This window comes from Echiichthys vipera (assembly GCF_963691815.1).
Source record: "Echiichthys vipera genome assembly, chromosome: 22".
Classification (NCBI taxonomy): domain Eukaryota; kingdom Metazoa; phylum Chordata; class Actinopteri; order Perciformes; family Trachinidae; genus Echiichthys; species Echiichthys vipera.
This window is the reverse complement of record NC_139847.1, coordinates 13,217,882-13,240,204: the sequence shown is the minus strand read 5'-3', so window position 1 is coordinate 13,240,204 and position 22,323 is coordinate 13,217,882. Positions and strand designations below refer to the sequence as shown.

The following is a 22,323-nucleotide window of genomic DNA, read 5'->3' as shown; positions in this document are numbered from 1 at the left end:
TGGAAAATACTAAATCCTAATAATACTTCAGTAAAGGGTATAAATTATGCTCATTTTAGGTTCATACTTTATTTTTGGTTTCTACCAGAATGTTTTTACATTACTTATCTCATACTGCTTGTGTGAATATACCTGTATCGCCCTCTGTCTGAAAAACTCAGTTTTAGCACCTGTCTCTTTAAGACCCTCTCCTAAAAAAAGCCCAGTCTGCTGTGATTGGTCAGCATTTCCAGGTCTTCAGCATCTGCACTCTTTTGGCGTCTCTGCACTGCCTTTGCTGTAGCAGCACTTTCTACCTATGCTGTATATAGTACAGTTGTGACATTATAACCATATAGAAGTCCCAACTGCTTGTTTAAGGACACGGTTTCTGAGTACAGCACAACACCTTGACCTGCTTTATCAAATCAAAAAAGACATGGAAACCTCACGTTTTACAGGATGAAACCTTTAATGTTTTTCTGCCTAAAGACAGTGGATTTTCAAAATATTCAGTCTAAATTAGAATCAGCTTTATAAAAAAACCACACACTTTGTGTAGTTATACAGTCTAAATTGTCGTTAAAGCCGCTATAAAATAGACACACACTCCACTGTGTAATTGGGTGGTCTGTATGTGCCATATTCTAACTATCTACTGCTTTGTTTACAGTAGTTGAAGCAGTAAAGCTATTGTGATTGAAAAGTCTTACACAGTGAAAAGCCATGGTTTAAATTAAGCACACAACTTCTACAGTCATGGTGGTGAGCACAGTGTTATGCTAACCTATAGCTACATTGGTCAAACTTAAGACAATAAGACCCAGGTTGTCAAAAAATCCAGTTCCGTAATTGAATGTAAATAACAGCATTATGGTGCAAAGCTTTTTCAAAGATCTTTTAAGTAAAACAGAGTCTTTGTAAATGCCAACATGAAGCTTTTCTGCTTTGATCAGGCGAAATATTTTTCCCTGTTACTGCTGAGTGAGAACTCTGGAAGTTCTTCAAGTGGCTGAGGGTTCAACTGCAGACTGAGTGTGGGAATTGACCTGGCAATTGCCTCATTGTTTGTCATTTCGGAGTCATGAATGAAAGCAGCAAACATTCAGTGCTTTGTATTTCAGCTCGGATGCTCGACTTCAATAGGCACCCTGTTGAAATTGCATATTTGTGAAGCATTTTCTTTTATGAATGTTAAATGAGGCAGCTAAGTTGCGATATGCTGAGCATATGCTGTCATGATGAATACTTTGAGTTGAAAAAATTATCCTTCTTATTTAAAATGTTTATTCCAATGATTATTCTCCATTTTAATTTTCTAGCAATGATAGGGCCCAAAGTTTACAACAAAAGAGCCAGGCCCAGGACTTCCTCAAGGGCCCTTGACTTTGTGAAAGTCTCCTTTTCAGTCGGTAGCTCCTGAGTGTTCTCTGATGTAGCCAACCTAATTAGTGCTCAGGCGAGTGGCACATGCTCTCACATACCTAGTGGGTCATAAAGATGTTTACCAAACCCTACTGAGGATAACACACAAAGGCTTTTAAATGCAAGCTGGAGGAAAACCTTTTTTTTTTTTTTGGTCGGCTGCGATAATGAAAGTTGTTCATTGAGGTTTTTTGTTATGAGTGCAGATGGAATGCACTATAAAAGCGCTGCAACTGTGTGGGCCATTTCTGTAAATGTGAGAACTTGTTGCTGCAGAGATTTTAGGGAAAATCAGAATGGGAAAGTTTTGAGCTTCAGTTACTTGGTGATCGCCTTGTTTCATCAACAAAAGCCAAACAAGATATGGAAAAATCGAACAAACAGTTTATTCTCAGAAAATTGGCCATCATTGTGGTCCTTTCAGCTAAGCCAAGCATCCGTTGGTGCTTTGGCCACAAGGCACAAGTTGGCCACCACCAAGCTACACTTCTTCTTCACAGAAATTTGCACTGACAGTCATACTTTTTGCCCTAAATGTGTCCTTGTTGGCTACATTTGAATACAGGCACACAAACCTTTAACACTCATCAGGGAACAAACCCTTAGGATTTGCCAATTATACTGCATCACCATGAGTAAGTAAGAAAGCTGTTGTCATAGAGAGCTGGTGGGGTATAACGTCTGCCTGGCCTTGACTCAACTGAGAGTGATGAGCCAAATAACACGATATACTGTATATCCTGAGCCGACAGTGAGAAAAATGTTAGCCAACATGAGGTGTAATAACAGTCAAGCGTGAAGGTGTTGATGAACTGCTGAGGGTTCTAATAACTAAAAGCCTTGTGAAGCCAACATGGAAGAAACTGACTTTCAGCTTGGTTTCTAATTTTAGTCCTAAAGCAGTCCTGCAGGCAGGTTCAGGTGGAGGGGATGGAGGGTCCAACATGGCCTCTGGTTTCACTGTGGTAAACAGCAGGTTCAGAATAGAAACTTTCCTCCCAGACACATCCATCACTGAGTTAAATCTCAGTTGGGCGTGTGGCGCCTTTTTTTGTCCCGTCTAACTTATTAGCTTTTTAAGGCTTTCCAACGATTGGCTGGCGTAGGTAATGAACCTCTCTATGTATCTTCTCTGTATGTGTTGGACTGTAGGCATAGGATGCCGAACAGCCAAACTAGTTTTTACAGTCGGTAAAATGAATAAAGAAAAGAGATCAACATAAAAGATAAAAACCATAAAAGTTTCCGTTATTCACGGTCTCATTAGAGATCCATGTTTATGGTGAAGCTCAATGAAAATAAGGCACGGAGTGATTTTCATTCTTTGTCGAAGAATAAAACAAGGGGTCGATTGTAATTTTGGTTCTGCCTGAAGGCTGTGTGCTCACTGTATGAAATCTTAGTAAAGCCCTGCCAGTCTCTGCTGTGACTGTGTTGGCTGTAGAAATCATATTATTTCATCTGACATGGACTCTTTTTGTTCGGTTTTCTCTCTCTCTCTCTCTCTCTCTCTCTCTCTCTCTCTCTCTCTCTCTCTCTCTCTCTCTCTCTCTCTCTCTCTCTCTCTCTCTCTCTCTCTCTCACTCTCTTCTTATTCATAGGGACCTGAGGGGTCACAAGGGCAGAAGGTAAGTCCAAAGAATAATTTCTTGTTCCATTGACACTTCTCATTCTTTTAAATGAGATACAATGAAGTCATCTCTTTAATGCATTATAAGCACATTTGCAGTGCTGTCACTTTACTTAAAGCTCATAAAGTCATGCTACAGTGTATATTATTGATAAGAATGATTAAGATATTATTCCGTTTCAGAAACCTAGAATTTATATATTCTGTTATGGTTCATTAGAGCAGTTCTCTGTGTGTCTTTATAATTGGCTAAAATCATGTTAGTTATTTATACCGTTGTTACTTTCCAATGGAGGTATAATGCATCATGAATGCTGAACTTATAATACATTATGTCCACCACTTACAATACTTTATAAAAGTTGTCATGCATGATTATAAATATGCAAAAAATAATTTAATAGATCCTTATGAATGCATTATATTGCCTTATGAATGTGCATGTAATACAAGAAACCAAAACATCCAAATAATATTTTGTATTCGATTGCAACTGCACAAGTTGCACAAATGACTTTCAAAATAAAAATATGCTGGGTGTTGAATGCGATCACTTGGAGATTAGTGATGTAAGGCCACAATCAGGGCAAGTAAATAGACAAGAGGAGAGTTAAGGCTGGAACAACATGAGGGGGGAAAGAGAGACAGAGAACAGAGAACCTGGAGCTAAGAGCTGCGATACAGGCCGCGGGTCCCTGGCGGCACTGATGTGGGGAACAGATGTAAGCCATATCCAGCCATCAGGTAGCTGCCAGTGTTTGTTCAGTGTAACCCAATCAGACACTTCCTGTCTGCGCTGTCATCTGTCCGCAAGGCCTCCCGTTGGCGTAGGAGGGGGTGTGTGGAGGGGTCAATGATGACACACCGCCGTGTTAATGACTCATAAGCCAGGCCCAGAGGCTACTCAATTAGATCTACTGCTGGTGTAGTGCTGTGTTGAGCGGAGGGGCCAAGTCAACATTTAGTCAAGTTTCATCACCTTGCTGAATGATTTGGTGTCACTACATGATAAAAAGTGTGAAGAGTGTGAATCATTTACTTAAACATGTATATGTAGTAATAGGATACTTTATCAGCTTTCACAACGTAGTGTGATCCATTCCCTATCCATTATTTTTGGGGCTTTTTGCCTTAATGATAGGTGCAGCTTAGGGCAGGGACTCAAACTTTTTGGACATGGACCTGACCCCCCTACCAGCTGAGCTACTCCCAATAGTATATAAAAGAAATGATTAAAAAATAGCATGACTCCGAGTGACTTCAAGTCTATGTACCATTGTTTCACTCATCTCTGATACATCTATAAATGTGACTATGGTAACAGTAAGTCATTTTTATTACAGAGAAACCCAAATAGCCAGTATAAGCAAACCACTATGCTAGAGAGTGGGAGTTCATTAAAATATGCTTGGTACAACCTCAGAGTCTAAATCATCTGCTTTAAGTACATGCAAAATTCAGAGCTACAGTATATGTAAAGCCTTTTTTTTTTTTACTTTGACTTCTCTCTCAACAGAATTAGCCCCTCTGCCTGTATCGTCCATAACTTAGAGGAATTTAAAATCTGACATGGATGACATTTATTCTGGCCTGGTTTTGTAAGCTTTTTTAGAACAGTATGTCTTTCTTTGGAGTGTTGGGTCCACTGGAAGATGTTTTGGGCACTGAGTAGACAAGTAGAAAGACATAGTACCTTGTCATATGTTTATTTGTGTCGTGCTCTTAGTTTCTTTGCAAGCAAAATACAGGATGATTGTTGAAGGTCTTTGTGTTTATTTCTCAGGGTTCACTGGGGCCTCCTGGCAGCCCAGGTGTTGATGGACTGAAGGTGAGGTTATTCATATAAAGATATACTTTGTGCAAAAAATACAGATGGTTGTGGTACACATTTCTATACCCTTTTAATGGCTGTTAACTAGCTATTTAGACTTGTTTAGAATAGTCTTTATCAACAAGTCATTTAATCTCTTGAGTTGTAAAATCTTATTTCTCAGAGAAAAATGTGAAAATTTCAGATAATTCTTTTGGAGTTAAACAGGAGGATTTGACAAAGGAAACATGATGACATGAACTGTCTTGTTCAGATTTGCATAATGCTAGATAGGTTCAGTTAAATTGAGCAGCCTCTCTAGGTTTAGCCTGAACATGCTATAATGCTTCCCTGGCAAAATACTGCAATAAAAGAAAACAGAAGTCTAACTTTAATCCACACCTGAAAGCATTTTATCTTCAAAAGACTCACTTTAACATATGTAGAGATTTCATTAGTCTTTTTGGCAGTGTGTTACACTTTTCATATTAGAAAAGTTCTGCCATGCATTCTGACAATTTCAAACCGCTATCCTATTTGGGAGAAATCCCCTGGGCTGCATCCTAAAGTCTTAACCACAAGTGCCGTGTGGAGCTGCCTGTGAATCTGCTCACACTCAGCTTATTTCTGCATTTCATTCTCAAACCAAATAAAGAAGACACAGTGCAGGTGTTTCACAATGGGGAAAAAACGGAAAAGCGTATTCGTTCCAGAAGAGACGACGGTATGAGTGACGAGAATGAATGGGGAGATGATTTGAGAGGCACCATCTTTTTAATCTCAAGCACGCATTTATGAAGATATGAGCAGAGAGGCACGCATGGTTGTAATAGAAACCAGAGTGAAAGCCAAACTGAATGTGGAGACAGCAAAAGCTGAAGGCCTAATTCCATACTTGTGTAAGGAGTAGGGTTTGCCAGCATGAAATAGAACTCCAAAGCTGTGCAATGCAGTTATAAAAGAGAATCTGTTCTGGTATGTAACTGTCACTCATGCAGAAAGTTGAAGTCCACAGCAGTAAAGGCTGCTCTGCCAGCAGTGGCAGGTTGACTGGCAGACATCATATTGATCTGACATAGATATCCACTAAAAAGAGATGATTACTAATGCAAACCTTATCAGCCCCGTTTAGGAGTTTTTAATCAGACTCCATCATCATTATCGCAATATATCATCATAATTATGTCAATGACTCCCATATGTGGGCTGATAGATGATACATGACTCCAGCATTTAGTTCAGTTTCACCACTGGTGTGTAACTCAGGGGATACTCCCTATACACACATCATACACACTCATATCCCACAATGCTTCATGAAAACAAAGCACTGTGGGAAAAATGAAAACAATAATAAACCGAGAAAGAAAAAATAAATAAAATGGGATACCAAAATGAAAAAAAAAAAGTACATTCAATAACCCAGTTTCCCTACAGTATGGCCAGTGTTGAGCAGCCCATTGACATGTACTTTAATTTAATAATAGATTGCTTTATTTCCCATCCTGGATACATTAATGAGAGTAATCCAGTTAAACTTGTCTCTGGGTTGAGGAATAGCTGCTACTCTTCTAAAAGGCTAATGATGCTGCAAAGGTCAGGAGATTAATTGTTTTTGGCAACAGATGGACTGAGGTTGGTTTCTCAGTGACAGCCGTGGGATTCAGACTCGCAGTGAACTGGTCTACATCACTCAGATGGACTTGGCTTTCTTCTTTTGCTCATGTTCAGAACCAAACCAGAGATAATTAAGCCTTTAATCAGCTTGTTTATACTACCTACTTAAAGATTAGGTTTCAGGTGTCAATATGTAATACTTTAGAACTTTTGGGGGGCATTTTATGGAATTTATTCAGTCTCAGCCGGACGGAGAGTCCATTCCTTGCAATATAGTAAAATACACCATCTACTATTCCATTATCAGCTATCCTGCAAATACACAACACCTGTTCAGTGATGACACTGTTTTGACCTCTGTTAAGGTCAGAGGTTATCTCTATGTAACGAAAAAATGTGAAGCTTTTTGTTTTTCCTGACCTCACATGAGAGTTCACACTGCTGAAACAGCACACTGAATATAGCCACTGTGTGTATGTTATGCTGTCCATAGGGGGATGTTGGCATCCCAGGATTGGACGGTGTTCCCGGAGCCAAGGTCTGGTGCACACATATTCTGTGTGCTCTAATTCTTGTAAATTCATGGCAACCATACTTTTATTTTTTTGGACACGTTTTGCCATTTTTATACATTGTTTTTTCTCACTATACTTTGTTTCTATGCACATATTGTTTTTCATTCTCATTCAAAAAAACATACATATCTTGTTATCCATCTTTTTTGGATTTCACATTCACATGATCTAAATGTGCCAATATATGAATAAGAACATGTGTGTATTAATGTGACAGTGGTACCTACAAATAGGTTTTAATGAACTGAAATTGTGGTGAAATTTTAAGCAGTTGAGTTCCTGTTAATATTGACTTTCAGTAATGACTGTGCACGTTTTAAAAATACTTCAAAAAGCTGATAGTTGAGAGTCTGTCTGGGTGAAAAAAAGCAACCATAACACAGGGGAATTTCCATAATCTAACATGAATTCAACCCCAGATACTATCTGACCCTTAGTGGCTGTAATCATTTCCCAACTGAACCCAACTCCGCCTGAGCTTTTCTGTGTTTAATACTCTGCTTTCTTTCCCAACAGGGTGAAATGGGAGAGCGAGGTGAAAAGGTAAAGCGATAATTCAGATCACAAACATTATTGTTAGCATCACTCTTGATATCCCGTCATGTGTAAGAAGAGCCATCATTACAGCAGCTCTGCCTTTACTTCACACAACTACAGTGTTTTCAAAGGTGACTCCCTTCTGAGATTTGGCCATCAGTGAGTCAGTAATACAGTGAGTCACAAAATTGAGCCCAATTTCTCCAACTCAAAGCCTTGGAGGAGACAAAAAACACTGAACCCACACAATAGCCTCAGTGAGGGAAAGCAGCCTTATTCTCTCCATTCCCTAATTCTAATAGTGCCATTATTCGCTGTTGTTGGACAGCAGCGGGTGGGAAGTGTGAACACTAGTCCAGAGGGAGACAAGATGGGGAGGAGGTGATGACTCAGTGTTCTTCATCAATCACAAAACTTGACTTCAGGCACTTGTACTCAGTTATAGTTAAGAGTTTTTTCAATCAGAGACTTATTTTTTGTCATTAACTCACCTGAATCACTGTATAATGAAGCACACTACTGCTCACAGCATGATAGGTGCTCTGTGGAGAATTGTACCAACAATGGCTCAGTACAGTTATGCAAACTGCATCTATAGAGGAGATTACTTTGGCACATATTCGGGTCAACCAGGTTAAAATGAGGCGACGTCTTCATGTCTGGCCTTGTCACGGGTTGAATTTCTGTAAGTTGAGAGCAGTCTTGCCAGTCTAGAGTGATGTTGAAGATTTTATATGTATGAAAAGGAAAAACTATCCATGATTTCACAGTAAAGAGCAGACATCTATCGCTGTGTTGTAATAGGTTTGATTAGGTAGGTGTAATGTAATTTCCCATATTTTTAATCAAATACCATAATATTTTAAAGAGGAGTGAGATCTGTTAACTTAAACTGCTGTTTTTGGCTTTGTTTGTCAAGTAAAGAGCCAGCAGGCAAATTCAGGAAAACAAGTTGTTTTGTGGTTCCGACAACATGCTAATAGTTTTATTTTAATGCTTTTTCATTATACTATCATCAGCGGGGTGCAGACTACAGGGGAGTCAGCTTGGCTCCTCTCAATAAAACATGAATTCCCTTGAAAACATGATTTTCAGGCGTCTCTAAAATATTGACAATATGCTTTTTTTGGCCATGCTTAATAGGCTTTTATTGATGTATGATTGATGCATTCATATTGCAGTGATGGTGATCATCTGTACGTGATTGGTAACTTGAACTGTTTTTGATGAGGACTTTGATAGAGTGCTCTAGAGTGCTCTGTTTTTGATTTCAAGCTCATACATTTGGGTATTTATAGGCTATTTCTTATGTGAGCTATCTGTGTCTTATTTGTACAGATATATAGTATAAAATGCATTGATTATTATATATCAGATGTGTTCAGATAAAGAAAGTAGGGCTACATGCATGCGGAGCCTCTCTTTTAAAGCAAGAGCAAAAGCCCAAACCTAGTCCCAGGCTATTCTCCAGTTATTATTTAAAATGTCTGCTTTCAAATCTGCTGTTTATAGTTATTTTAACTTCTAACCGATAGATTCATAGATTCAAAAATGACAATGCATGTAAACTGATGAACTCTTCATGTCAAGGGTAGTGCCTGTTACAGTAAGCTCATTTTCTTGAAGTTCCTGTTTAATATTCTCCACAAGGACGCAACCTTTGATATCAAATCCTTGGAATTGCGATTCACTTTGTGATTCACAATCCGTTTAGTTAATATAAAACCATGGATTTATCAAAAGTGAAAGACAGTCCGAAGATTGCCAAAGACAGCACTAAAATTCACTCCAAAGTACTATGAGCTTTTATTTTGAGAGGAGCCAAACATGTTAACATAAACTGCTGCTTTTGGCTTTGGTTGCTAACTAAAGGGCCAGGAGGCAAATTCAAGAAAGCAGTGCCAGCCTCTAACAGATAAAACCGGATTGTTTGAGAAGCACAGAACTTATTACAGTAGGCTCATTTCCTTGAAATTCTGACATCATGGGGATATTATCCTCCACACAGACACAGCCTTTTATTTGAAACTGTAGGATTTGCTCACCTTCAAACTAGGAACATATTAGGCTATAATGGTCTTGATGTAAAATCACCTCGATTTGTTGCAGTGCAATGATAACTGTGCAGTGTACAAATTTTCATGGCAATCAATCCATTGTTGAGATATTTCAGTCCGGATTAAAACCGCCAGTGCCATCCATAGTGCTATGATGCCGCTGTAGGTGGCTAAACACAGCCCTGACATTTAATTTATTTCAAGCAACTAAGATGGAAAAGTTGTGAGTTTAGAAGTGAAGTTCTTCACAGTTGATGCCAGCAGTTTCCACAATGCCCCACAGAGTGTATTACGTCACCTGAAATTGTATTTAAACCATGTGTGATGACTCAGTTAGTGACCAAAGAGAATTTAACATGCACAGTAATGGTACTTTGTCTTTGCTACAGTGTACTTGGCTTCTTCTCTAAGCATCCATTACGCTGTTTTACACGGCAGTCAATCACAGAATAAGAAGAACTGTCAAGGTCCTACTGTGTGTTCTGCATGTTTAAACAATCTGGCGATCGTGTTTAATGTCTTTTTCTTTAGATTTTAGATTCTCAGTTACCTTGTTTATTTCTGCATAGACAAATTGTTGTATTCAATGGACGAAATATGTTTACCTCCTGTGGGATTTCATCACAGGGCGATATGGGGGAAGATGGACCGAAAGGTGATTTAGGAGAGAAGGTATGTAAATTCCACTTTACCTTTCCTTTTCTGTGTTTATGTCTTGGAAGCTGCACAGAGAAACAGCAGAGTCTGGCTGTGCCCGGAAAACGTAAAAAAAAAAAGTTAATGTTAGCCATCTGAGGAGAGACCTGTGGAGAGCAGCAGCAGCAGAAGAAGTAGTTGAGGTCAAGTGCCATCAGCTGTAGTCAAGGCTGCACAATAGCAATCATGCTGGCACTTGGTGTGTCCTTTGTGCTTAATGCAGACTTAATTGCAGAGCTATGCTGACGCTACATTTTCTGGTCAAATGGCTCCTGCATTAATTTGGGACCATTTATCATCAGGACAGCTTGTCAAGTTGGGATCCATTTCCAACAAAAGGCAGAGTGGAGCCGTGCCGGACAGATTGAGCAGAGCTGAAGTAATAGATTCATGTTTCTGCCCAAAGAGCTTTTCTGGGGGGGAAAGCTGTTTTTTTTTTGTTTTGTGTTAGTACATTGACATCATGTCAAGCCCTTTTCATGCTGCCTTTGCTGTTATTGTGTTTACATCATTTATGAAAATAAGTCACAGTCTTATTTGTATTGGATGACCTCATGACAAAACTTGTGAGTCCTTTCTCTTCAAACTTGTTTTCAAGCATTTCAGAAATCAAACAATTATGGATTGGAACAGGCAAGTTTTTGGCTCACACTTCTGGGAAAAAATTCTTCCAAATGTTGCCAAAATGATAACACATGCTAAGAACAGAGAGCAGACACAAACTATTGTGATTATTTTATATACTGGAGATGCTGCTTTGCTAGTTAACAGAGTTAGGTATAAAAACAAAATATAACTGATCATTATCGGACTAGAAGCAGTGTACTCAAAATGTCACTGCCAATTTATTGCTGTTCAGCAGAGAACAACTTTGATAACTTCTCACTTTAGGGCTACTCTGGTTTTTTAAAAGACTGCCAAACACGGCTGCCAAAAAAGACACCATTTGAGGGAAACAGATGCAGGATATCATCTGTGGAGAATGAGTGAACAAAAAGGAAAGGAGGGCAATAAAACTTTGCAGCTTTAGCACCGCTTTGATCTGGTCTACCTCAACGCAGTAAAAGTGAAAAAAATGGATTTTCACGGCAGGAGTGGAAAAGAAAAAAGTGGAATTGAGTACCATGGGAATTCAGAATTCTGTAGCCGGTCACCTGCCATTCATTCTTCAAGAGCATACTCATGTATTTCACAATAAAAAGAGACAGAAGGTAGCGTAAAGACCTGGAAAAGGTGAGGATTTTTTTTTATTGGTATGGATTACCTCATCTTCTCAGATCGTCGATGTCAGCATGTAAAAGTGAGCGTAGTGCACAACATATGGTAGGAATAATCAATAGAGTTATAACTCAGTGTACATCCAGATGAATTTCACATATGTCAGATACACCGAGGGTTGATTGATTTTTCAGTGCAAGTGAAAAAATGTCTAACGCATGCTCATATACACGCACAGGACTGGACACAGGATCAGATAGAGGAGAACTACATGTCATTCCACAAACTGAGTCTCTTACAATTGCTCATCCCTGATGTTATTGTTCCACTGGCGGAAGAGGAAACCACAGAATAGAGGGGACTGAGGAGAGGAGGGGAGAGCATCTTTAGTCCTTCATGCTGAAGATGCCAAAGTTAACAATACACAGCACGCACTGCAGGGAAAATGTGGTAACACGGGGTGAGAGGTGAGGCAGTGAAAGCTTCGGTATGGTGAGCAGAAACACCTCGGGGAGTGCAGAGGGGGGAGAGAAATGGCAGTGCAAGCAGTCGGACCGGGCTTTGCATGATACAAAGGGAGATTGTTTTGAAGGCGGGGGATCTGTAGAGTGTGAAGGACATAATACACTCTGTTACATGCACGCTCACTCTCAGACGCAATTTAAATCTCTTTCCCTCACACCATAAAAGACATAATCTATGCTCTGGATCATGAATGAGAAAAGTATGAAGTTTTATGCCTGATTTAAGACACGTTTCATGTGCTGTGCATTTGTATTTAGTTGTTGAGGAAGTACTCGGATCATTTACTTATAGGTTCAGTAGGATTAAGATAGATCTTTTGACAGAAATGGAATATTATATCAATAAATGAGATAGTTTTCTTTAGTGTATAAACACCAGAAAATAAGAATCGTTTTTCTGTATCTACATACAGAGTGAGTCCTCTTACACAGTCCTCCATGTTGCACTGCCATGTTTCTGCAGTAGCCCAGACTGGACAAACCAAATGCTGGCTCGACATAAGGGTCCATTTACATTTTTACATCGGCCACCGTAGCTCTTGCACACAGAAGTTTCAGTTGTTCGCAATCTGCAACCACACCACTAGATGCCACTAAATCCTACACACTGGTACTTGAAATACTGCCGCTGTGTACTCTATTACAAGTTACAGATTGTATTAGCTCAAAATTTATATATCGGAAAAATGTTCCTAGGTAATCTAAGTACTCTATACTATGCATTTTATATTATTGTATGGTGTAACTACTTTTTACTGTGGGGCCTGTCTGATCGGATAGTGATCGAATATATTTCAGCGTGGATATAACGTTATTGTTGCACAATAGGTGCATCCAAAATGGCACTTGGATGCAAAGAGAGACTTTATAATAGTAGCAGGGCTGGCACAAGACCCGTTGAGGAGAGAGCAGTAATGACAGAGAGTCTCAGCTGTGCTCCAGCCCCTTGTTTTTATTGAAGAGTAGCTGCTAACAAAGCTCCACCAATTCTGTGATAAACAAATTTCATTTCCTATAAATTCTTCCCAATAAAAGTCTCCTATTATTTTGTTATTGAAAAGCTTTTATTGTGTAGCATCAAAATAAGGAAATGTTGGGTTTTCATCAGCAGTAACTTAACATGACTCCCATACAGCTGAAAGTATAAACAGTAACGCAGGAGAGATCCTCATTATGCACAATGGCTCATTCCAGGAACCAGCCCAGTTCTCTTTGCTCTCACTCGGGAAAATAAAAAGTGCCACCACATGGCAGCGAAATGACGCAAGCGTGACCTACGTTAGATAAAATTGCCCAGATTGTGCCCACATGCTGTCTACACTTAACTGAGATTCAAACTCAAGGCGAGCCAGGCCACCTTGGCATGCGGTCTGGCTGATCAGATCTTAATGCAAGCAAGTCCAACCTTGGAGTGTTCAGACTTGACAGTTGATGGGATGACAAAAGTCACATGGAAATTGTAACCATGGCCGAGATTGATTCTGTCAAAAAATATCCACCTTTCTAGTACCTCCAAAGCTCATTTAGTAACCTGATAATGTACCATTTTATGGGTGGTTACTGCCCCAACTATTTAATGGCCAGGAACAGTAACTTCCTTAATCTTTACTACTTAACAGCCACCCCCACCCCCCAAAACAAACTTTTTTTTCAACACGGTTTTGTACAAATGGAACAAACCAGATATAACATGTTAATTGATGGGCTTTAGAGATGCTTTTCCTATTCGCACAATGAAAATACAATATCATCTGAGTCCGTGCTGTAGAGGGGGCCTTTGTCAAATCCAAAATATTAGTTTATAATGTGCTGACATGGTGCATATTCCTAAATACGTTGTTTAATCAAACTGCCACACAGAAAACACAGGGCATATGTAATAGGGGCTCAACAACAAGGTATTTAACCTATAAAAATGCATCCTTTTTGCTAGGATAATCATATTGGATGCACAAACCTTGAACTGCAAAATGATTGCAATGATAACCATTCAATAAAGGTAGTGAAGTTAAGAGTAGTAAGCAGCAGGTGTCTTTGACTAAATGCACTGTTATTTTTCAACACTCTTTAGTATACTCACTCATAGTATTCATTATCTGTACCTGCTGGGTTGCTTTCATAAGCCATTAATGGAAAATATTTTAAGAGCCTCTACATGTCCATCCCTGGCCTCATTTAAAACAAATCATCAACACAGTTAAAAGCTTTAGTTCTAAACCATTTACCTCTAATGCACTCTGCCTAGTATTTAACTAGGTGTGAAATTAACTGTGACTCTTCTGGTTGAAAAAGTTAGACCCCAGAGATAGGTTTATTTTCTTCAAACATTTAAAGAATTTTCCTAAGTAAACTCTTGAATTGGTTCTGGGAACTTCCAGGCTGAGCTCTTGGCTCTGGCTAGTGTGGCACAGTGGTTGGTATAAATTTTGAATCCTAAGATCCGGTCCAAGCTCTTGTGAACTGGCCGTGTTTCAACTGTTGGCAGGGCTTTTTTGCTGTGGGAGCCAATCATAATCTGTGTTGCCTCACATTATATTCTAACTCGGTGACTGAGGTCGATACCCAGCTGAGGCCACTATATTTGGTCATCTTTACTAATGACTATAATATAAAGTAGGAGTCATGTTCTGAAGGCTGTGGTGACATTTAATGGATACATTTGTCACAACTTTGGTCCGGCTGCATTGCTCGCTGATTAATCCTCTCCATCTCATTCACTCTTGCTACGCAAACAGCTGGAAAATGACCTGATTTACCAAGTGTACATTATGCGATCTTGATGATATTATCTGTAAATGCCAATATGCAGTGACAGCTCTGGGGGCTTATAATGAAGTAAAGCTGTGGTGACGGCTCTCCGTCCCGCTCTGCTCTGTGGTTAAGTCACCGACTGTAGCCTCACCATGGTAATTGGCCCAATTGGGATATTTCAGCACTCCGTGCCACACCTCAGCTCACCTCCCAACTCCACCACTTTTTCCATCTCATAGTACTTCATATGGAATACATTAAACTTGTGAAAACTCTCACTTGGTTCTTGGACTTGGTGTCGCTTGTATTAAGTCTGTCATGACAGAAACTGTCAATAGGGTTTATCAGTTCAGCAGCAGGAGAGTCAAGTGTTAATTGTGTGTGTAGCATGCTCTCATACTTTTTTCTCAGGGGGTTTTGATTAAAAGTGTGTAAACTGTGCTGTAAATTCTTATTGTCCACAGTTTAAGCTCCTTATGGACTCATCCTGCTGAGATTAATAATGGAAAAAACATTAAACATACTTACATATAGTCCCAAGGTTGTCTATGAGCTTAACAAGGTGAGATCTTTTGTAGTTTTTTCTTTGTATAAGATGTAATAATTAAGTACAGCTGTGAGGCAGTCTTACATTTCTTTCCCCGCCAAAAAAGCAACAGGTGTAAACCAGCTCTGGCTTTGATGTTTGTTTTGTTGAAACAATTCAACCAAGACACAAAGTCAGAATAATGGGCCTCTGTGTAAAATGTCCTGTTTTTTCATTTTTAGGTTAACCGCAACATGATATTCACGTTGTTTCTTAAGTAGTTGACCGAAAACGTTTTACTTCATCATTTAAAATCCCATGGAAGCCTTTTGATAATGTCATATGAGGAGTCTGTTTACACAGCTAACTGTAGAAGTTCATCCTCTTGGATCCTTTGTACTTGAAATGCCCATATAAAAATTGGTATGATGACTTTTAAGATAGGGATAGAGGCACACTTCAGTATGCAACAAAGCCCAGCTGTAAACAGTAACACAGTTTATTGTCTGCAAAAAAAATGCCGCAATTAAAGATGCCTTGTGTGCTATGTATCGTAATGACTCCCATAAAAAGCTGAGGGTGAGAGGCATTCCTTCTGCAACTTCTGAGCGCAAGGCGTATGTGTAGTGAAACCACAGCAGAGCTAAAGACCCAGTCTGCTTCTACCCACTCCCTTTTCCCACCAACCGCCCATAATTATGCTTATTGGCCCCTTGTTTTATGTATGTTTTTACTGTACACGGCAGGCTGTAATGCAGTGCATAGGATAGGGCCTGAGTTCTGGATGTTTGGATGACTTTGCTGGAAAAATGTGATATAAGTAGCTCTGTTTCCTTCTACTGGCGTTCAATACCCTACCTGAGGAGATGCAATGAAAAAAAATGGTTGAAACAGTTGCAGCTGTGGGTCTTTCAAGCCCCTTATCTCCTACAGTATAGTGTTGGGGATTTCATTTATATGGTGTGAGATGTCATGTCATCACCAGTATGCAGCTGTACTCTGACAGTGAAAAAACAGTGAAATGGTTTCTGACACTGTAGTTAAAAAATTGCTGTCTCAAACATTTGTGAGAAAGTACAATCAATCTGAACATGAATTATAATATGAGCAAACAATCCTCCTTCTTATTGGATTTCATACAATTCTAGACAACAAATGCAGAGTTGCGAAATTATGTTCTGCATCGTTCAGTAAAAATAAGCTCCTCTCATATTTTTGTAGCTGTGATTGCACAGTAATGCCCCTTCCTGTACATAAAGTCCTATCCTGTCTTGTAATAGCCTCTGTCACTTTTGGATGGCTGGTTTTCCATGTTGTAACTTTCTAATTATTGTTTTTTATATTTCTCATAGGGAGATGCAGGCTCCTCAGCAGCAGGCATTAAGGTAAGAGCTAAGCTAATGCTAAATGTTTTTCACCGGCTGTTTGCAAGTTTAGATTTACATGAGATTGAAGTGTCACTAGATTAAAAATGTTTGCACTACACAAATTAAGTTCTTACCATGTATGTTTTATCAGAATGGAAACCGGATCACAAAATGGCACATACAGTTAAATGAGAATAGCTTGAGTGGCGCATACCTCCAAAAACGTTCTGAACCTCCGGGTTTACTTCCATGCTATGCAGCCCACTGAATATGTGCAGTGTTTCACAGGTTTTTAAATCGCATTTCTTGGCTCAATAAGAGTTTCACAAATATAAAAACTTCATGAATTAAAAACTCACAATAGAAAGACTCATACTAGATCGACCTTGTTTGCAGTTGGGGATGTCCTGCAGTTTATAGATGTCTCTTTTACAGTGGTGGCTTATGGGGAAAATGCTTTTTGGGCCGCAGGGGTATGTTTCGTTTGCAGTACTTCTGTGGCCGCTGTAAAAATTTGCTCCGAGAACTTAGGAAAGAATCAAAACACAAACTTATTAATGTATTTATAAATAGCTGGTGCAACCCAAAGAAACCTCTTTGCGTGTATTACAGGGTGAACCCGGAGAGCCCGGACGGAGTGGAGTAAAGGTAATAATTGCACTTTGCTACACAGTAGATATAGAAATAGCTAGTACTCGACTATGACGTAACAGAAAATTCTCAAGGTTCCGTAGATTTATTTTTCAGCTTTGTTAATACCCACAGCAAAATAAGCTTTAATGTAAAAGGTGAAGCTCGAGCCTGTTGTGCAAGATAAAATAGTTCAAGTTTGGATAAGAGCATTCCAAACTCAGTTGAACCTCACTGAGCGTATTAAGGATGGTGATACATGGGGGACTGAGTGGAACCTTAGACTTTGGTACATCACAGTGCTCTGACTCATTTTACATTGACTTTGGCTTAATACTTGTTTTGAGCCAGTTCAAGGTTCCAGGTATCATACTAACACCTCTGGATATACTAAATCTTCTTTGATGTGTTTGCTCCATTTTATTGTAACCTGTACTTGACAGAGTCTAAAACCACCAGGTAATTGGATCCTATTACTTTGCTTTGCATCAGTCCAACTACATAGATTTTAGCTGTTTAAGCAATTAATGTTAGTATGGCCTCTCTCTTTAATTCCAGTGTTTGACACACTTTCCAAGAAAATCAGAACAATATTGCTAAAGAAACAGTTGCTGTTGAGAAACTTCAAAAAATAATAATAAAATAAGCATGCAGCAAAAGAGGAGCTATTTTCCTGCAAAATAGAACCTTGTCCCTTGACCCGACTGCTGCCGAGATTGCACCAGTGCCTCATCTAATTACACTTTTTAATCCCAAGTGCTCGGCCCCATTAATTCCCACTCTGTTTTCTCTGTTTGCAAAACTGGTTCCAGACAGACAGAAGGGCTTTTGGCAAATCTTTTTTTTCCTGCAATGCTGCAAAGACAACACTTGTGGCCTAACTAATTTTTTGACTGCTTTATCTTATCTCTCATTTTACAGCCATTCTGCTTTTGCTGACACACAAATCAAATCAAATTTCTCATCAAAATGACCATCATGAGATTGGGTTGTTGTTGCCCATTAAATATGACCATTGGATGGCATTGAAGTGTTGGTGATGTAGCAGTCTACAAGAAAGACTTTTATTCATTAGGCTTACAATGCTTTCGTTAGCCACAGTGGAAATTTACAGCCCTCTCTCTGATCCCCTGAGTGGCGTTGCAGTTGATCATTCTCGTGTGGCACTAATCATTACTTTTCATATGCCATAAATACAATGGTTTTGATAGAGTGTTAAATTATTCAGAGTAGGACTTTTTCTGTTGAAAGTCACGCAGATGCTTCACAAAAGACTTGACCTGTAATTTTCCACAGTTGAATCAAATGGCTGTGCATTACTCCAACTTGCATATATTGGGAGTTTGGAGTTTTCAACTTTACAATGACCTGACCTTGGAAACAGAAAAATAGACCAACTCTTGATTTCCAACACTGCCAAAGTCTAACGACCTTGAAGCCACAGCAGCAAAGCATCTGACAGTCTTTCCTTATATAAAGCAGAACTTTTCACACTTGCCCAAACCAATCAAATCATCAAAATAAAGCTTCATTGCACTTTTTGAAGGGTGAGTGTTATAACAAGTACTAATCACACTGTCAAGCCATGGCTGCATGAGTTGGTTTGAAAGTGCATGTGCAGTATCTTCTGCTAGTGCTTACCGCAAGCAAATGACAGTCAACATACACTTACGGACAGCAGGCCACTTCCGAATTACAGCAGCTTGATAGCCTGAGAAAACACAAATAGAAAAATCAAGTGTAGAGCTAATAGAACCCCAAAGAGCCTACAAATGAGGCTTGACTCAGCTTAGCTTGGCTTGGCTGTAACATGTCACACTCTTCCTGTGTAGGGTGAGCCAGGACTCCCAGGGCTGCCTGGACTCCCAGGGATAAAGGTAAATGCTTTGCTGTTCTTATCCTAAGTCATTCCCCTGGTGTTGTCCCTGTCCATCATCTTCAGCCCATCCGTAGCAACCCAGTCGCCAGATTAAAATGGTGGCATTGTACATTCCTGCAAACCACAGATACGTTGAATCTCGACATTTCTGAAACACTTCCACCCGTCATTCTCTACTCATCTTTGTCGGTACACTTGGTCATTATTTTTAAGTTGTGAATTCAAACAAAAACTACTTAAAATGACTAGGTTAGGTTTAGGCAACAAAACGACCTGGTTAGGTTTAGGCAACAAAACGACTTGGTTTGGTTTAAACATCTAAACTATTTGGTTAGGTTTAAGCAACAAAACTATTTGGCTAGGGTTTAGGCATCAAAACTACTTGGTAGGTTAAAGAAAAGATTGTGATTTGGGTTAAAATAAGTACATCTGTTACGTACTTCTAAGTTTGAGTTTCACACTGGACACGTGGTCTTCTGGGTGAAAGTCCAGGGTGTATGTGTTTTTGATCTAACCATACATCCCGACCTCAACGCTAAGCAGCATTTAGTGCCTGTTATACTATGTTACCTGAGGAGTTTAGATACTGAAGGGTGCCAAATACTATAGATATCTGCGTTTCTACAGTTTGCAGAAATGTACAATGCCAACATTTGTTTTTCTGGCAACTGTGCTGTCTGTAGCAGAGTTCAGAGCAAAACTCAGCTGACTTATGGTCATGCCTCATGCTTGAGTATCAGACTCGCAGTAATGCCTTTACATTCAGTGCAGTGAAAAGGAAGGAGCTCAGGCAAACTGACAAGGCCAAATAGTCAATGCTTTTGATCTGATCATGCCAGAGGAAAACTGTCTCATTAAGGTTTAGTGTGCAGGTCTATGAATTAATGATTGGAACACTGCATCCTTGTCAACAACTTGAGTCAGCTTCCTAATAGTGGCATCAAGAGACTCGCTGCAAAAACTACAGCTTGTTACAAAAGGACGTTTTTTAAGGTATATAGCATTTTTCAAATTTGTGTGAGTTAAAGTGCTTGCTCGTTTACTGTATCATAAAAAAACAAACAGCAGATTGTAAAACAAGAGGCACGTGATATTACGTACCATCTTGTGCTTAGAGAATACCAACCACCTCAATGTTTCTCAGGAACATTAGCTTGAAATATAACATGAATGCTCACCCGGGCATGATTGGATGATGCTTGTAGCTGTTTTGGTTTTTCTCTTTTTGTGTGCTTGCTATGTGCTGGTCTTGTTAATAAAGAAGCCCTTTCATTTTACATTTTATATACTCCTGTTTTTACTTAAGAGGCCTGAATGCTTGATGGATTCTAACAATATTTAGCTAACGTAGCACTTTTGGGTTCTTAGCTCAGCGTGAACTTTGTTCTGCTCTGCATTCTTGGCTGTGTATCCAATCAAAGTTTAAAAGTCTGAGTGGCAAGTGTCCATTACCTCTCCAAAGGCTTCCAGAGGGCCCCAACGGCAGTAGGTGGGAACTCTGGTTGCAGATGGTATAGCAATTAAGTTATTTTACAATCAAATGTGATGTAAATCAAATCGAACATCACACCTCATACTGAATGATCACTCCTCATAAGTGAAAGGGCAAATGCAAAAATGTTAAAGCTTTATAAGTGGCAGAGAGCCTGGTCTTTGCACACACTTAAGCACGACGCTTCTTGTGCCCTGATGAGTTTCTAACAAGGTCAGTCGTAACGTCTATTAAGGCTCATAAGGGAGAGTCATTAATGTAACCAGGGGATAAATTAACAAGCCACTGATAGTGTGTGTGTGTGTGTGTGTGTGTGTGTGTGTGTGTGTGTGTGTGTGTGTGTGTGTGTGCGTGTGCGTGTGCGTGTGCGTGTGCGTGTGTGTGTGTGTGTGTGTGTGTGTGTGTGTGTCGCATGTGTCCCTGTGTCCCTGTGTGTGCGTGCGTAAGTGCATGCCTGTTGTTTTGGATATGTTTGGCCATGCATCTTGTGTTTGTGTTTAGCGCTCATTAGCAGCGGGTGGAGGTAGCGCTACACCAAAAATGCCCTGTGGAAAAATAAGTAATATTTGTTGTTTGCTTTCTTTTTTCCCAGGGTGAGCCTGGATTTCTCGGTCCCCAGGGAGAGCCAGGGCTTCCCGGACTCCCAGGAACTAAGGTTGGTGACAATTCACAGTAACTAGGGCAATACTGTTTATCACAATGAGTAACACAATGAAGATTCGCTTTTTATCACATCCGTGTGATTATCATCGAAATCAGTAATTCCTCTGGGTTTATGGTCTCATTATGTATGATTTTCACTTTACCAAAAGATTAAGCCTCCGTCTCTTCAAAATGTCACTTTGAAGTGGTCAGAATGAGCTAATCCTCGCCTCTCCCTTTTGAATCCTGACATTATCACACTGTGGAGCCAGCAGTCATAATCCAGACACTAGAATGGGTATTGGCATTGTCCTTTTGCATCAGGCTGTTTTGCAGTGCATTGATAAAATGTCAGGGTATAGTTGAAAAATAGCAGCAGACACTTTATCTGATGGGTTTTCCATATGTTAAGGTCTGCTCACAGGTTTGAGAGAACTAGGCTTTTACCCGATTTTCTTTTTTTTTTTTTTCAAGTTAAGAGTCTGCAGATTTATTTGAGCCATTAGGTTATCAATAGTAAGCAGTTATTTGAAGAGAAAACCACAGCCTAATTGACTCAACGCTGCTAAAAAAATCACATTTGGTTTTAAGTATCAGAAATAAGTAATAGAGATTATGGGCTCTGAGTTACCCCACACCCCCCTCTGTTGGCTGTCTTAAGTCACTTCCCAATATGATAAAATGCACACAACAAAGGCTTTTGTTTACATATTCAACTTAAGGTTCTGTTTTTTTCCCCTTAAAAATCACATTTCACCTTGTCAAAAGCCACAGTCTACCAGGAGGCAGATCGTGCTAAGCATAAATATTACATGTGATTCCACGTGAATCTGTTGAGTAAGCAAACTCATGAGGAGGGCGGGGAGCTCTTATAGTAGATTCCTCAGTCATGTCAATACTGCATAAAATTAAGGAAATTGGAAGTTAAAGCCTGATCTTCAGAAGATGCATCACAGCTCTTCTGCTGA

General features: G+C 39.5%; 2 protein-coding genes across 8 annotated transcripts in view; one reads left to right on the top strand and one right to left on the bottom strand.

The window, feature by feature from the left end:
- rpl34 (ribosomal protein L34) overlaps nt 1–22,323 on the bottom strand; it is a 189,308-nt gene that overhangs the window by 124,943 nt on the left and 42,042 nt on the right. The gene's annotated exons all lie outside the window — the stretch shown is intronic.
- col25a1 (collagen type XXV alpha 1 chain) overlaps nt 1–22,323 on the top strand; it is a 158,594-nt gene that overhangs the window by 115,815 nt on the left and 20,456 nt on the right. For all 7 annotated transcript variants that reach the window (XM_083937553.1, XM_083937549.1, XM_083937550.1 and 4 more), the window contains 9 exons: nt 3,006–3,032; nt 4,818–4,862; nt 6,955–6,999; nt 7,553–7,579; nt 10,258–10,302; nt 16,698–16,730; nt 17,325–17,360; nt 19,175–19,219; nt 21,306–21,368. In XM_083937553.1, coding sequence (XP_083793679.1) covers nt 3,006–3,032; nt 4,818–4,862; nt 6,955–6,999; nt 7,553–7,579; nt 10,258–10,302; nt 16,698–16,730; nt 17,325–17,360; nt 19,175–19,219; nt 21,306–21,368 — 366 coding nt within the window. The remainder of the gene's footprint in view (nt 1–3,005; nt 3,033–4,817; nt 4,863–6,954; nt 7,000–7,552; nt 7,580–10,257; nt 10,303–16,697; nt 16,731–17,324; nt 17,361–19,174; nt 19,220–21,305; nt 21,369–22,323) is intronic.